This window comes from Myodes glareolus, chromosome 22 (assembly GCF_982192425.1).
Source record: "Myodes glareolus chromosome 22, mMyoGla1.1, whole genome shotgun sequence".
Lineage (NCBI taxonomy): Eukaryota > Metazoa > Chordata > Mammalia > Rodentia > Cricetidae > Myodes > Myodes glareolus.
The window spans coordinates 45054388-45070339 of NC_142047.1; the positions used below are offsets into that span (position 1 = coordinate 45054388).

The 15952-nt window shown below is 45.5% G+C and overlaps 1 protein-coding gene and 1 long non-coding RNA gene across 4 annotated transcripts in view; one reads left to right on the plus strand and one right to left on the minus strand.

Annotated features, from left to right (window-relative positions):
- Positions 1 to 6091, minus strand: part of Maf (MAF bZIP transcription factor) — a 349963-nt gene extending 343872 nt beyond the window's left edge. For 2 of the 3 annotated variants that reach the window (XM_085681775.2, XM_085681776.2), the window contains exon 1: positions 4833 to 6090. In XM_085681775.2, the coding sequence (XP_085537901.1) occupies positions 4833 to 5938 (1106 nt within the window). In that variant the 5' untranslated portion in view covers positions 5939 to 6090. Of the gene's footprint in view, positions 1 to 4832 lie in introns of all 3 variants that reach the window. The other variant, XM_048436992.3, reaches the window with a different exon arrangement.
- A 903-nt stretch (positions 6092 to 6994) lies between these two features.
- Positions 6995 to 14846, plus strand: LOC125402524 (uncharacterized). The gene is made up of 5 exons (XR_007232658.3): positions 6995 to 7315; positions 8453 to 8562; positions 11535 to 11747; positions 13512 to 13567; positions 13876 to 14846. It is a non-coding gene; the product is annotated as an uncharacterized LOC125402524 (long non-coding RNA).
- Positions 14847 to 15952: the final 1106 nt, after the last annotated feature.

Consider the following 15952-nt stretch of genomic DNA (forward strand, 5'->3'; position numbering starts at 1 on the left):
ATTCCAGTATGTTTTTGAAACTATTATTATAGGTTAGAAGCTATAACGCCAGTTTAGTTGAATGCCTGGTAGGCAGATAAGCGCCGGGGTCCTTTCCTGTGGGTCTATGAGCCCTTTGGACAAGCGCTGTAGTTAATTGTTTAGTGTGGTGGTTATAGATTCATTAGCTTTCTTCTCTAACACAGTAATTTTTCTTTAGAAAAAGGGCATGATGTGGAAATCATTCTCCAAACCCGCAAATTCCATTTTAATGTACGGCTTACATACATCTTATGTGCATCTCCTATCTCATGAGCACACTGGGCACATGCTGCTGGGCTTCCCAAATGTGGCATAGCCCACCGATGAGTCCAACTTGCCAGTGGGGCTGTTCCATTATTGGAATGAAAGGAATTTTAACACTATTTAGACAAAGTTCCAAATGCACTGCAAAAGGGAAAGCAAGACTTTCTTATTTGATTCCTTTCTGTTTCTTTCCTTCCTCTTTGTTTTTAAACTTAGGAATCTCTTTGTAATAATGCACATTTGGGCGGGATAGAGTTCGTTTTGTTTAGTTCTGTTTACTATTCTCTTCCAAAGTTTCAGCATGTCTGAAAGTGTTTTCCAGTGGAGGTTAACTCTTTTTTCAAGCCAGTGCCTCGGCCTCATTTTCACTCTGCTGCTGCTTTATTTCCTAACGTCTGGGGCCCAAACTGGCTTCTAATATTGAACTGCCTTGTAGAATTCTATCAAGATGCTTAATCATTTTAATTATTATGCAATTATGCTTCTCTTCAACTCAGGTCCCACTTTTTGATAAATAATTGCAGCCATTGCATGACGAATGCCACTCTTATTCTAAGAATATATTTGCCTAAAATCTCCCTTCTGGCATTGACTTTTGGTTCAAGTGTCATACCAATTTCCTCCTCTCCAGAGGGGTGGTATGTGTGTATTTTCTGGCTGTAAGCAGAGAAATAAAAACCTCTAAAGCTGAGGACGGCTAATTTACAGCATATTTGAGAAGTTTTGCAATTAAGGTTTCTGTCTAGAAAAAAGTAAGTGTTTGGGGGACTTGCATTCAAGTTCATCAAGACAGGTTAGTATAAGAAGTGTAGATAGTGTCTTGTGTTCTGTGCAAAAAGGCCAGGAAGGCCTATGAGAAACTGTCCAGAATTCGTCAGCCTGAAGAACTGCCTGTTTCCTTAAAAATCTGGACTTGACGATGGGTTACAATATTATCTCATTTTTAAAAGGAAAAAGAATTGAAAACAAAATAAGACAAAGGTCATTGTGTATAGTTATATTTTCAAAACAGTGTTGGCTTTGTCTGCTATTCGATTAACTTCCAGGGAGGCCTACCAAAAGAGAAAATGGCCTGTATTTGTAACATGGTTGCAGGGATTTGTGTCAGTTTTAAGTGGGTCAGGGTTTAGGAATTCAACTGAAGGTAAAAGATTCCTTTTTCAAGTTATCTTTCAATTAGATCCCCTTTATAATCTGGTTTGAGGACAAACAGCAATACATCAAAGCACAGCTTTTGCCCCATGAAGGCATTAATTTCTTCTTATATTTATATTTTGGGAACTCATGTAATCCCTAGTTTGTCTGTGTGGAAACAGCTCTTCGAATATTCCTAGTGAAATGTAGTTAGATAACAGTTAAACCTGGCATGAACTAGACATTCTGTGGGGAAAGGGTAGGCTTTATTTTTTTCTCATTTAAAACAAACGACTTGCATTTTTTTAAAAAAAATAAAAAATTCTTTTAAATTAAAAAAAAGTCAAAGTGAAATCAAACAACTTTGATTTGTGCAAAGTGTTTATATTTAGTCTTGTCAAGGCCGTGCCAACAAGAAAATCAGGGCATGTAAAGGAAGAAGAAAAAATAATTACTTTTGGCCAAATGACAGGAATTGTTTATCTTTACCATTAAATGTCTATGTTTTCATGCACCTCTAGTGAGTCAGATTTGCTGGTCCCATCTCTCTAGATGGATTTGCTCCTGAGTCAGAAGCTCAAATCTGTTCAGAAAGATCTATTCTTTTGTGTGTGTGTGTGTGTGTGTGTGTGTGTGTGTGTGTGTGTGAGAGAGAGAGAGAGAGAGAGAGAGAGAGAGAGAGTATGTATATGTGTGTGCATCTGTCTCTTTTCTGCCTCTTTCTTTCTCTCTCTCCCTCTTTCTCCTTTTTTTAATGGCTCAGCCCATTAAAACTAAAAAGTTTGGGGAATAAAAATTGAGATGTCATCATTTATATCTATATTAAATAGTATTAATGATTAAATGGTGCCAATCTCCGCCACTCTCAGAATAGCCTATAACTTCACCTAGAGCTGTTGCCTGCAACTCCCCTGTTCAGAAACCAAAGAGGATGCATTTTTTGCACTTCACGTTCAAGCTCCAATACATCCAAGACATGGGGCCCAGTTAATCTGTACACTAAGAAACGGAACAGAATCAAAAAAAAGCAGTTTATTATTGTAGATTACTCTTTCTCTTGATATAACCAGAATTGAAAATGAAAGAGAAGCATGTAGAACATCACGCGTGGTTAGTTAGTAACTCAAGTTATAAAACAATTTTGCACAGCAAAATATGTAAAAGAAAAGTAACTGACAAAAGATTTTTTTATATTTATTGTGGTAAGATTTACTTTTCTTTCTTTCTTTTCTTTTTTTTTTTTTTTAAAGACAGGATGTCAGTCCCTGAAAATAACATTTACTGGTTATTGCCTTTAAAACTGTGGATTTTTTTTAAGTTACAGAAAATCCAGTTCTGCACCACAACACAACTGTAAAAAATCTGCATTGCTTTAAAACTGTGCAGTAATGCCATTTTTATAACTGCATAAATTTTATTAGCGTTCTAAACAGTTTTGCGATTTTTTTGTATTATATGCTTGCAGGTTATATCTTAGTGCAATTCAGTCCCAAATACTTTAATTTTGGAAAAAAACATACATTTTTTTGAATGTAAAATACCCCTACAGATATAAACAGGGGCATTTCCCCTTTAATACTTTGGTTTTCAATACAGTCCATGGTATAGCAAGAACTACACATACCCAACTTATATTTAAGTTGCGAGCACATGCTTCAGAAGCTACTTTTTAAACAGTCCCCTTGCAAACTCTACCCCCCTTAACATCACAACAGTAAACAATTTAGTGCATCGGCCTTTAAAAAAAATCTACAGCTACACAGACCTAACTCTTTCAAATTTATCTATAACATTCCTTTATCTGTAGCATACATTTTAACTGGGCTAACAGATTATAAAAACTATAATTAAATTATATACTAGAAACCCATAGCATTCCACATTTGACAATGACCAAAAGCCAAAAAAGAATAATAATAATAATAAAATAAAACAAACCAAAAAAATAATTGGGGCAGATTTCTTTTTCTTTCTTCTCAAAGAAAATTTAGACTGCTTTTGGCAACCGCACAACTTAAAGTGCCCCAAAGCAGGCGTCATTGTTACTAAAAAGAAAATATTTAATTTATGTTCTATAATATTTGCATTGTAAATTTGTAGCCCATTCTGGTATCTTTGACAAGGAATGCCTTCAGTGCATTTACAATGGGAGGCTGAAGTTCATAGTAACTCAAAGCAGTCGGGAGTAGAAGCAAACTTTCAAGGGAAGAAGAGACTTTGGGGTTGTACTTTTTCTGTTGTTGTTCTGAACTCAAAAAAGTCATGAGGCTGTAAAACAAAAGTATGGATGCCATGCGCTAAGTCTTCAAAAGTCCATTTCCAAGCCAAAAGGGAAAAAAGGAAAAAAAAAATAATTATACCATACATGTCCAGCATGCAGGTTTTTTTATTAATATAATGTCTCTTTTCCATAATGTCTTTGAAACTGTTATAGTTCATTGTTGCTAAGACAAAGTAGCAAGCATCGTAATGCATGAGATGAGAGTAAATTTGTTTTTGTGTCTTTTTGTTTGTTTGTTTTTTAATGGCAGACTAAACTTCCAGATTTGGCAATGTAAGGCCAAAACTCAGGAGTCACACCCCGAAGCTTGATGCAGGCTTGATTGTGGCAGGTTCAGGAGGGGCTTTAGTTCATTCTGTTTTAGCATAACAATGCTGAAAAACCCGGTGGAACTCAGCACGCTGCAAGGTCTATAGCATTTCACATTTTTTTTTTTTCCTTTGCAAGCTCAATCTCACAGAAGAACTCAGGAGAAAGAAAAAAAACCTGCTGTTTTTTCTTTAATCTCAAGAACATGGTGCAGAGGGAATGAGGGCGGAGGTTGGGAAACACGGCAAGCTCCAAAAAATAAACAAAAACAAAGAAAAAACAAAAGAAAATGCAAACAAAATAAACACACACACACACAGAGAATGAACACCAGCTCATGAACTGAAAAAAAAAGAGAAAGAAAGAAAGAAAAAAATACAGGCGACTGATGGCCGGATTCAAAGGTGAGCTATGTCCTACATGAAGTACTCTGCTCAGATCTTTGACCCTTGTGCAAGTCCGGGGTGTGTGTTGGGAAGGGGGCGGTGTTAAAAAAAAAAAAAAGAACAAAACAACCAAGCTAGCAAGTTATGGGGAATTCAGGTTGGCAATTCATGAGCCAGACACCCCCTTCCCTCCCCAATTCAAAACAGTCACCACCACCACAAGTTTGGTGTGTGTGTGTGTGTGTGTGTGTGTGTGTGTGTGTGTGTGTGTGGTGTCTGTCTGTGTCTGTGTGTGCAAGGCCAAGGGGAGCAAACTCGCCAGGGGTGGGGGCGAGGTGGTGGCGAGCGCGGCCCTGCAACTAGCAAGCCCACTCAGGAGCCGGACCCCCATGGAGCATTTAACAAGGTGGCTAGCTGGGATCGCGTGTCACACTCACATGAAAAATTCGGGAGAGGACGGGTTGTCGCTGCTGGAGCCGTTTTCTCGGAACCCGCTGCTCACCAACTTCTCGTATTTCTCCTTGTAGGCGTCCCTTTCGCGCACCAGCCTGGAGATCTCCTGCTTGAGGTGGTCGACCTGCTGCAGCAGCTGGTTCTTCTCCGACTCCAGGACGTGTCTCTGCTGCACCCTCTTGAAGCGGCAGGACTGGGCATAGCCGCGGTTTTTCAGGGTCCGCCTCTTCTGCTTCAGTCGGATCACCTCCTCCTTGCTGACCCCGCGCAGCTGCCGGTTCAGCTCGCGCACCGACATGGTCACCAACTGCTCGTCCGAGAAGCGGTCGTCGAAGTGCAGGCCGCCCGCGGCATGGTGCGGGTGCAGGGCGCCCCCCGCCCCCGCCGCGCCCCCGCCGCCGCCGCCGCCGCCGCCTCCGGCGCTGGTCGGTCCACCGCCGCCCGCGCCACCCGCGCCGCCCGCAGAGGCGGACGCGCCGCCCGCGGCTCCCGGGGCGCCGGCCGTCGGGTGGTGGTGGTGCCCCGCGGCGTGGTGGTGATGGTGATGGTAGTGGGGTGCCGCGCCACTCTGCGCGGCGGCCGCGGCGATCACGGCGGACACCACGGCGGCGGCGGGGCCCATCTCCTCGCCACTGCCGCCCAGGGAGGCGCTGGCGCCGGCCCCCGCCGCCGCGGCCAGCTGCTGGGCTCCCCGCGCGTAGCCATCGAAGCCACCCTGGAGCTGGTGGCTGTTGCTGATGAGCGCCTCGACCGCGTCCTCCGGGCTGAAGCCCAGCGCCTCGGGGTTGAGCTGCTGCGGGTAGCCGGTCATCCAGTAGTAGTCTTCCAGGTGCGCCTTCTGTTCGCTGCCCGAGCCCGGGCTGGGCGCCGAGAAGCTGGGGGACGGGGGCACCGAGCTGCAGGGCGTGCTCATGGGGGTGGAGGACAGCGAGCCCCCGGCGATGAGACGGCCACACTGGCTGATGATGCGGTCGGTCTCCACCGGTTCCTTTTTCACTTCAAACTTCATCAGATCGAAGTCATTAACATATTCCATGGCCAGGGGACTGGTGGGCAGGTCGGAATTGTTCATTGCCAGTTCTGAAGCCATCCTCCTGCCTCCGCCGCCGCCGCCGCCGCTCCGCCAGATGGGCTGCAGGAGAGGGGCCAGCGGGCTGTGCTGGGTGGCCAGCGGGTGAGCCAGCTTGCCGGGCTAGGGCGCTTCTAGCTCGCGCGGCGGTGGCTGTGGCCCGAAAGCTCGAGCGTGCACACACCCCCCGCCCTGCCCGCAGCCCCCCGCGCCCGCCCTCCCTCCCCCTGCTCACGCCAATGTGCTCTCTCTCTTTCTCTTGCTCTCTCTCTCTCCCGCTCGCCCCGGGCCCCCTCCTCGCCTGCTCGCCTCCCTGAGCTCGGATCCCGGGCGCTTCAGGCTCGGGAAGGTCCTCCGCAGCTGGCGGTTGTGGTGGTGGCGATGACGGCGGCGGTGAGGATGCCGGAGGAGCCCGGCCCGGTGCGCGGCGTTCCCGGCTCGCCGCTCCGCTGCGCGCTTTGCATAAGGAGGGCTCGCCTCAGCCGGCCGGGCTGCAGGCGGGGCGCGCGCAGTGGCTGCTCCCGGACTGGGTGGCGCGGCGGGTGACTGTCCCGGAGGCGCGGGTGTCGGCACCGGGATAGTTAACACTTCACGCTTCTCTCCTCTTCTGCCTGGCTCTTATGATTACTATTATTATTTTCTCTTTTCTCTCTCCGGATCCCTCGCGTGCGCGCGCGCGCTCTCTCTCACCCTCTCCCTCCGTGCAAAGTGCAAGACCGAGGTGCAGGCCGGCTGGAGGCAAGGGAGTGGGGGGAGTTTAGTTCTTTCTTGCCTTTCTTTTTTTTTTTTTTCTTTTTGGTTTTAGCTTTTTTTTTAAAAAAAAAAAAAGCAAAATTGCAAAGTCCTGGGCCAAGGCGAGGCCGAGAGCAAAAGGGTGTGGGGGAGAGGCCGAGCGGACTAGCAGCTCAAGCTACAGCTCCAAGATGAAAAAAGATTTTAAAGCCTCTGATCCAGCGAGAAGAGTTTAAAGCAATTGCTGAGTTTTATAGCACCCGTGACGTCAGACTCAAATGGGAAATTGACTGGCACTCTCCTCCAATGGGAGGCGGCAAAAGCGGCCGCGATTAGCATAATAGTATAGAAACAAGGAAACTTTTCGGAGCTGTCAATCACAGCCCAATCAGCTGACTGTCAGCTGGGACAGGCTGGCTTAACCCTTGCGGCGCCGCTGCTCCGGCGCAATCAGGGAGTAACATCCCCCACCCCAGCCCCGCGCGAAGTTTAGTGCACCAGGGGACAGAGTTTGCTAAAAGGGCGACTGGAATCCGGGAGAACCCGGGAGAACGGTTTGCTTTTCTTCGGAGCTCGAGAGAGGCCTGCCCTGCTGAGCCGCAACTCTGGCGCTGCAGAGATCCGCCTGAACGCTCCTGTCCCTTGCCGGTCCCGCACCCTGACAAGGTGCTTTTATTCGTCTTGCAGTTTTTGCTTTTTGATTCGCCTTCAGCATCCTCCGTGGCTGTTGGGGGGGCGAGGAGGGGGAGGGGTTACGTTCCTTTACAGAATCTGATGTTCCCGGGCCCAACTTGGCTCAACTCTTTGTCCCTCTCCTAGGGAGGTGATCAGATGGGGGCGCCAAGGGTGCGGGCACCCAGAAAGCGCGCGGTGCACGGTGCACGGTGCGCCTGCACTGGCTGTTTGGATTTCGCAGGGAGAAGAAAGCCTGTATGACTCTCTTGAAAAAACGAGGGGGCCTAAAGTGTTTGGGGACGTTCTATATAATGACTAGCCCGCTGGCATCTTCGGCCCTTGGAGAAAGTGATTGGGCGGCTTTGCCAGCAAGTTGATTCCCGGACGCTGGGTCAGTCGGGGCTCAGCTCTGAGGCTCTTGACTCAGGCTGGGAGTTTGGCTTCTGAGAATCATATTCATCCTCCTTCTGTCTTCTCGCCTCCTCCCCCCCGCCCCAAGTCTTTTCTCTGTCCGCTTTGCTATCCATCCACCATCCTTTCCATTTGTGAAACTTGAACCGTACTTGAGAACCCGCCTCCCCCTCACCAATGCCATCTTCACCATTATGAAATCCGAACCCTGTTTATCAGGGTCCTGGGCGCCCTTTGCCCTCTCATCTGGTTTAATTATGTGGTATTTGGGATTTGGTGGTCAAGTGGGGGAAACAATACCTCAGAGCCTTCCCTCACTTTCCTCCAAGGGTTAAATTTTAAACTGCTTTCTTCTCTGAACAAGTCCGGAAACCCAGAGTGGGGGTGGGGTGGGGTAGGGTTGCCCCCTCCCGTTACAAATATTAATAACCGGTTCAGTTTTCTAGACTGATTTATTCCAAAGTTATGCAAAAATTTGGGGGGAGGCAGGGAGAGAAACAAAAAGAAAAGAAACTAACAACTTTTTTCTAAGATTTTAAAGCGATAGGCAAGTCGAAAGAGCGGAGATTGACTGGGGAAAGAAAGGTTGTCTGAAGCCGCCCAATATTTGGAAGACGGGTTCACCTGCTTGGAAATTGGGACTATAGATTTCTTCGTATAAGGAAATGCATTTGGTGTTAATCGTATTTATTTTAACTCTATGCGGGATGTCTATAGGGGTGTACTTAAAAAAAAAAAAATCCGAAAAGCCTGCAAAAGAATCCAGAGTAAAAACTATTGTTGGATCGAGTTGGTTTTCACCTCAACAGCGCCACCTTTCGGCAAAGGTTAGTTGAAAATTAATCTGTTTTTGAGAAAAGTGCGAAGTCGCTGATTTTTCAGGCAAGGGGGGCAAAAAGCTAGTAAGACCACAGTGGGAGAACCCAACGTTGTAGGAAAGGGCCTACAGAAACTTCGAGTAGGTGCTGAAATCTTTTTTTTCCCCTCTAATGGCCCCCTTTGTTGCTTCGGAAGAGGTCCATAGACACAGTCCTTGGAGGATGTCATTTGAGCGGAGAGACCTGGGCCTGTTAATGCCATGTAACAGGGCCCAGGCTCTTTCAAATCACCAGGAAGGAGTTTTAACCGGTTCTGCGGCAATAACAATAGAATTAAAGTTTCTTGTAATTCAATGGTATGAAACACATCTCTCATAAGCAAAGCTATTGCAGTGGTATAAAATCGTTTATTTGAGAAGTAATTCTCAGGAAAGCCTGACTTCTGACACTTAAGTCATGTATTAAGCCATCTTCGTGAACATTGCACCTAAGTGTGGTCTCAATCTCCCCCCACCCCATAGCATTTTTTTTTCTGTTTATAAAATGGTGTTGGGGGTCACTCCCAGTCTTGGGTCACCATATTAGACCATTGTTAATTTCTCACCGGCAACCTTTGGCACCCCTACTGGTCGACTCCCAGGGAAATATGGAGAGACATCTTCATTCTAAAGGGCCTGCTCTGTTGGTATTTTCTAGACACGCTGTTCTTTTACACTGCTTCTGCCGTGATTGTTTATAAGGGTGGTTTCGGTTTAGAGGAGTGCTTTGTTGGGGTGGTGTGAACTGTGTTTAGTTCCACTTTGGGGGAGAAAGAGTGGAGACTATGTCAATATTTATGTGACCAGAACAAAACGTCTGGCTTTGCTTCCCTCCTCCCAAACAATATTCCACCCAGTAATGAAGCTAAGGATTGCAGTGGACACTCGAAAGAAAAGCCAGCGTTTAAAATCACAGCAATGCTGTGCTGGTTAGACGTGGGTTTTCAGGTCGTTCTGAAAATCATTAGCCATACATGTCTGATGTTTACGTTTCTATGTAAAATACGAATATGTGTCCTTAGAAAAAGAATTCATTTTTTATGAAAACTTTTAGGATTTGGGGCATCAAATTTTTTGTTAAAAATTTTGTTAAAATTCTTGTTAAAAGCTGTAAAGTATAATCCCTGCCCCCCTCTCTCTATCTCTCTCTCTTTTTCTCTCTCTTTCTCTCTCTCTCTATCTCTCTCTCCTCTCTCTCTCTCTCTCTCTCTCTCTCTCAAAAAAAGGGCATGTTTTGGGCCAGTGGCATGGAAACTGCTATACTTATAAATAAACATCATTTTATGAACAAAAATTGCTGATGTTGGACACCATGCCCTATAGCTCCATGGCCACACACCCAATTGTCACAATTATATACCATTTCTAGACATTCAGGGACCACATCTGGCCAGCTAACTGTATTATTATCTATACTTTTTTACTGTTTATTTTTCATTCTTGCAATTGTCAGCCATAGCATTTTTCTTCCTCTTCTTTTTCAGAGCCTTTTTTTTTACAAGTTCCCATTTTTGTTTGAAAACGAGAGAGAGAGAGAGAGAGAGAGAGAGAGAGAGAGGAGGACAAAATGTTGTTTAAAGACATGTAACTGGAGAACGTTAGCACTTAGGTGCCGTTTTTTGTCCCTCTGCGTTGTTTAGCAATGTACAGGAGGAGTCTAAACATTTACAGTGTGCTGTTAGCAGCGTTTCTTTGATAACAATTGCAAGCTCTCATTTTAATTTAGTCCCATTCAGGTTCCTGATTCCCCACAATTATAGCAGGCCACAGTGCTGGCGACTTCTTTGCTAGCACTGTTTGTTTTTCTTCTAGCCCAGCCAATCTAATCCAAATACAATATGAACCCCCTCACTCCCGTATATACTTTAGTAATCTCCGCCAGCTATATGCAGGGATTTAGAAACTGCACATTTGTCGTGATAGACCAGTTCAAACTGGTAGCATTAAAGTTTCTGAAAGTCATGAGTATTTATATAATGGATCGGGTGGGAAGGAGGGCATCGGACTGGTCATTCGAGGAGACCTGAAAACATCAGAAAGAGCAGCCATAATGCTGAGTCAATCAATCCACATACAGCTTCATGAGAAGAGGGATGGAGATGTAGACGGCCTGTCATGTCTAAATTGCAAATAGTGCAGGCTAAAAGGACCATACTTTTCCTCATCACACGTTACTACCCCTCAAACATGTCTTGTTTCAATCGGACATACAGAATCTAAAGTGAACAGGGTGTAAGTAGCTCGAAGCTTCAGAAGGCTTTGTTCCAGTGCGAGCTGGTTTTACGGTGCCGAACTAACCAGTGTCCACTAAATCTCGGTAGGAAACCGACTCCATTGATCTGCAAGAGTTCTGGAGAGGACTGGAGTGATAAGGCTTACTCGGTTCCTAGGTCTAGTGTTAGATAAATCCTTTTAGCCGTCTTCACTTAGCAGGGTAAGTAAATCACAGACTGCTGTTAGCAGATTCATGGGAGAAAATTAATAGAATCAGACGAGATAATCTGATAAGGGTAAAATTGCTGAGGAAACAGTCTTGGCTTGCATCGGAGGGCGAGAAACAACAGTCTGATTACAAAGAGTTGTTATGAATAGGTGAGTTATGGGCTAAATAATCATCAGAGCAATTCAGTCTTTATTAATTTTTCTCTCTTTAAGCAATTCACCGTTGTAAGTTAGAGCCATTCTCTTTGAAGACACATCTTTTATAATTTTTATTAGAGGTAATTTATTATTTGCGTTACCTGTATTTACTTCATAATTGAACATTTTGCATTCAAATTTATGTAATGCATTATGCCTGAGAATATATTTCTGCCTGATTACCATAAATAGTCACTTCATGAATTACTAACAAAGTTTATCTTAAAATATAGGTTTCTTTTTATTAAGCGGAACACTAACATATGTACAATAAATTCAGACCTCTTTTTTTTTTTTTTCTAGTGCCGTTGGCGAAAGCAAAGAGTAGACTAATGAGACTCCCAGGCTTCCTTCCAAGGCTAGCACTCAGATGGGGGATTGTGCAGAGCAGGGCAGGAGAATGGCAGAAGGTTCTCGGCTCTTCAGACAATGCTGAGGTTATTTATTGGAGGACGCTCACCGAAAGCATGGGTTCTCAGCAAACAGCGAATATCGTCACGTCTCCTGCCTGGGAGGGTGAGGACCGGGAAAGCAAATCAGTAGTAATGACAGGGCTCGGGGACTCAGCTGACTTTCTTTCCTCTGTCATTTGTTTTTGGCTCTTCAGACTTCTTCCTTGGAATATCTGCACACGGCCTTCCGTGGTTTTTCTGAGCTGTGGAAAACTCTGCTGTTCCCCGGGGCCGGTGCAGCGGGGTTTGCTCATCTCTCTCCTTTTCTGCACCCCGCGGACCCCTGGCCTGGCAGATGGAGGCTTTAATTTAATAAATTGCTTTGGGGACACACGAGTACTGGAATGAAAGGGTTTTTTTTGGGTTTCAGACGGTGGGCAGAGATGTAAAACGCTGGCGCTCGTCTCCCCGCTCTTGACATTCCAAATTAACAGATTTCCACACTTGACTCTCTCTTGCCCTTTCTTTTGTCAAGGCACAGCCATTTCCTTAGATTTCCCCCCTCCCCGGTTTTTTTTTTTCAATTAGAGGCTGCTTGTTCTCCGTCCTTGCATTTCTAACCCTTTTGATCCAATTCTCGCTTATATGGGGAAGGGAGGAATTTAGCTCCAAAGCCTTCAGTCCTTCAAAGATTTTTTATTGTCTTCAACTTAAACTGGGTTTTTAAAAGGAGCAGGGGGGGCAAGGGCTGTATAGAATGCATACACGATAAGAAGAATCTTTAGGCAGCCCGTGCCTTTCTTGGTTAGTTATACAGAGCACCTTGGCGACGGGGTCAGTCGCTGTTCACCTGGTCATAGGGTACTGCTAAGCCTTTGTTCCAGGGGCATCTAAAAGCCGTTCAACCTAGGAGCAAAGTGCAGTTCTAGCATCCGCCAACTGCTCTTAGACTCACTAACTTTGTTTCCAATCGAGTTTGGCTGGGGCCCGAGGCAAGGGGGTCCTTTCCAGTTCGGTTTTGTATTGCTGTTGTTCCTGGGTGTGTCATGGGTGCCCTGGAGCTTTCTCTTACGCTGTTCCGTGAAGGCACCCAGAGGGTTCCTCGTCCCCACTCAGATAATAACTAAAGTTAGATTGATAGGTCCAACCAGGCTTTATTTGTCACGTCTCTACCTCTGCTGCACTTTCTCTGTTGACTAAGTGGGTAAGGAGAAAGAGGACAGTGCACAAAAGAACCTCGGGCTGTGGATCTTGACTTGGGCGTCAGCCTCTGTCATATTAGCGTATTGGAGTCTGGGCTTTACAGAATGGAGTCACAGCGTGGACGCGGGTCCTTCTTGGTGTTCTCTTCAGAATGCATCTGCGCGGATCCCAAAGTGGACTCTGGGTGCTACTCTGTTTGAAAGTGGAATTTACCTGAGGGAATCCCACTGGAGGCCAAGGTGTTTAACCCTTTCCCAATGGGTAGAGCAGATGTGCCGCCAGAGGCTGCTGTGGCCCCCAGAAACAACCATGCGAGCTTTTTTCCAAACCCAGAAGAAAATAAAGGAATATTAATTTAGCATGTGTCATAACTGCTACTATAGTGGTGTAGGTAGAAAACATATTATTGTTTATTATTATTATTATTATTATTATCTTTTTTTTAATGGAGAAAGATCCATGGAACCCAAAGTTCCCAGGACCTACAGGAGTCCACATGCAGTTCCAACATGTCTTTGGTTGCCTCTGAGCATGCTCATGTCTGTCAACTTTGTCTTCTATCCTGCCTATCCATTCTTTCAAGAGTTTCTGAGGTCGTGAAAACGCTGACTGTTGGGCCAGCGAGATGGCCTAGGGGGCAAAAGCACTTACTATGCCAGCCTGATGTCTTAAATTCAATCCACAGAACTCACTGTGGAAAGAAAGGATCGACTCTCGAAGAGCGTCTTCTGGCCTCCATGGGTAAGCTGGGCACGTGCATCCCCCTATGCACCACACCATGTCACACACTCACACACACACACACACACACACACTATTAAATAAAAAATTTAAAATTGCTTTGTGTTTTCTCTTTTAACATGGGGTCAATTCCCTTTCTATATATTTGTTTTGACTGTATACTCATGTACATGAGTATATGCATATGCTCATGTGTATTGATAAAGTTCTCATGTACTGTAGGGTCTTGGGGAAATCAACACCTGTCCCCTGCTTTTTGCTTCTTCCAAACAGACTGCTAGCATTTGTACCTCTGCTTTTCTTTTAAGGACCACGCTTCCTGGTTGCCCTCTCCCAGGTAGGACCACGTGATCGCGGCTGCCCTCTGAGGGCTCAAGTCCCAGAGTTAAGCTGGGTGATGGGTCTTCCCATCACCCAGCAAGTGTGACACTCGGCCTCCCTGGTCACAGCATGCCGGCTCTTACTACACACCAGCCTTTCTCAAGCTTCTCCGTCTGACATGCAACTCCAGGGACTGGTATCACATGTGTGGTGATTGACCCAGAAGCCCTGGGCCACTTCTCACATCTCCTGTGTGTCCTATGAGTCCCTTCATGTGCTCATAGTTTTGACCCTACACGCAGAAATGAACAGCGGTTCCGGAACGCCCTCTCTTCTTCACGTCAGCCTTTTTCTTGCTTCCCCTCGTCTCTTTGGATAAGAATGTGTTGTTGACTAGTTTTAATTTGCTTCCCAGCTTTGAGTCAGCTGCAAATGAGATTCATGTTTGCTTGTTTTTTTTAATGACTTAGCCTGTCTGAACCAGATCAGTATACCCCGCGTGTCGGAGACTGTGCCTAAGAAATGTCTGGTACAGCCTGGGGACACTGGAGAGCTGTACAAATGGTTGTTTCTCTAAGGTTCTTCTAACTCTGTTGAAATGCCAACACTGAAGGGCCAAAGTCCTGGGCTTCCCAGGGGAGACTGTCCCTCCTTAATCCCTTAGTAACTGCAAAAGTGATCCATTGGGTCATTCAAATTCCTTAGTGGGTATTTTAAACTGACACAGCTTGTTTGATAATTATGGTGTGTGTGTGTGTGTGTGTGTGTGTGTGTGTGTGTGTGTGTGTGTGTATACACATGTATCTGTTCAGATGCCTGTGAGTGAGTGTACAAATGTTTGTATGGAGGCTATAAGATACCATTAACTGTTATTCCTCGGGTGTCATGAGCTTTGTTTCTTTGATGTTTGAGACAGGGTATTTTTTTTAATTAAATTTTTTTTTAAAAATTTGGAAAATTTTATATATGAATACTGTATTTATATTATTTTCTACTTTCCTAATCTCTTCCAACTCTTCCTATATCCTCTCTTCTTAAGTGAATGTCCTCTTATTCTTTAATTATTTCTGTTTTACACACACACACACACACACACACACGCACGCACACATACACAAATAACACCTGCTGAGATAATTTACTATTGTTTGCATATACCTGTATTTAGGACTCACTGCATGGGACTGGATAACTGAGCAGGGGCTCAAACCCTGGAGAAGACTGACTCTCCCTCTCTCTGCCCCATTAATTGTCCATAGGATTTATCACTGGCTTGGCCCTTGCCAGGCAGGCTAGACTGGCAGGCCAGTGAGCCCCAGAAATGTATCTGTCTCCCAACAAGCATGTGCTATTGTGCATGGATTCTTTAAAAATGTGGGTTTGGGGGAAATCACACTCAGGTCCTCAGACTTGCATGGCAGGCACTTTACCAAGCGGGCTATCATCCCAGCCCTATTGTGATGACTTTATTCAATTGCTCCATCTGGGTGTCAGACATGTATCTTGCTGATAGATTCTAAAATGACTTCTGCTTTGGATGACATAGGTGAAACTTTCTACTGGAGCATAGATTGTGATGCGGTACCCTCCACATTTCACAGCAGCCTGAGTCTTCCTAGTCAAAATCCACAGCATTTGCCTGAGATTGGGATCCCCAAGACTAAGAGCAAACAGCTAAACCCTGGAAGAGCTCTGGGCGGGTGACACAGCTCACTGGAGATCCGTTTCTCCTCTCTGGTTTGGCTTTTGCTTAGATCACCAGCTTTCCTGCTTTTTCCTGATGCCAATTTTGAGGGCTGGAGGCTCCAAGGCATTTTCTGGAACAGAAGAGCTCCGGGTGTCACGTGCCTGCCTTTGAATGCAGCTTGTCTCTCTGCTGGTCTCTTAAAGGAACCTAAATGTGCAGTTTTTGCAAAACCTCCCCTCTGAGGCTCACACTTCCCCTCCTTTTCAGAAAGAACAGCAAACGGTCTACAGGTTACTTATGACCTATGTCTGACTTGTGCCCAAGAGAGTTTGGCACACGTTGGTCAGCAGACCTGGCCCTGGATCCTTGGGGCCCAG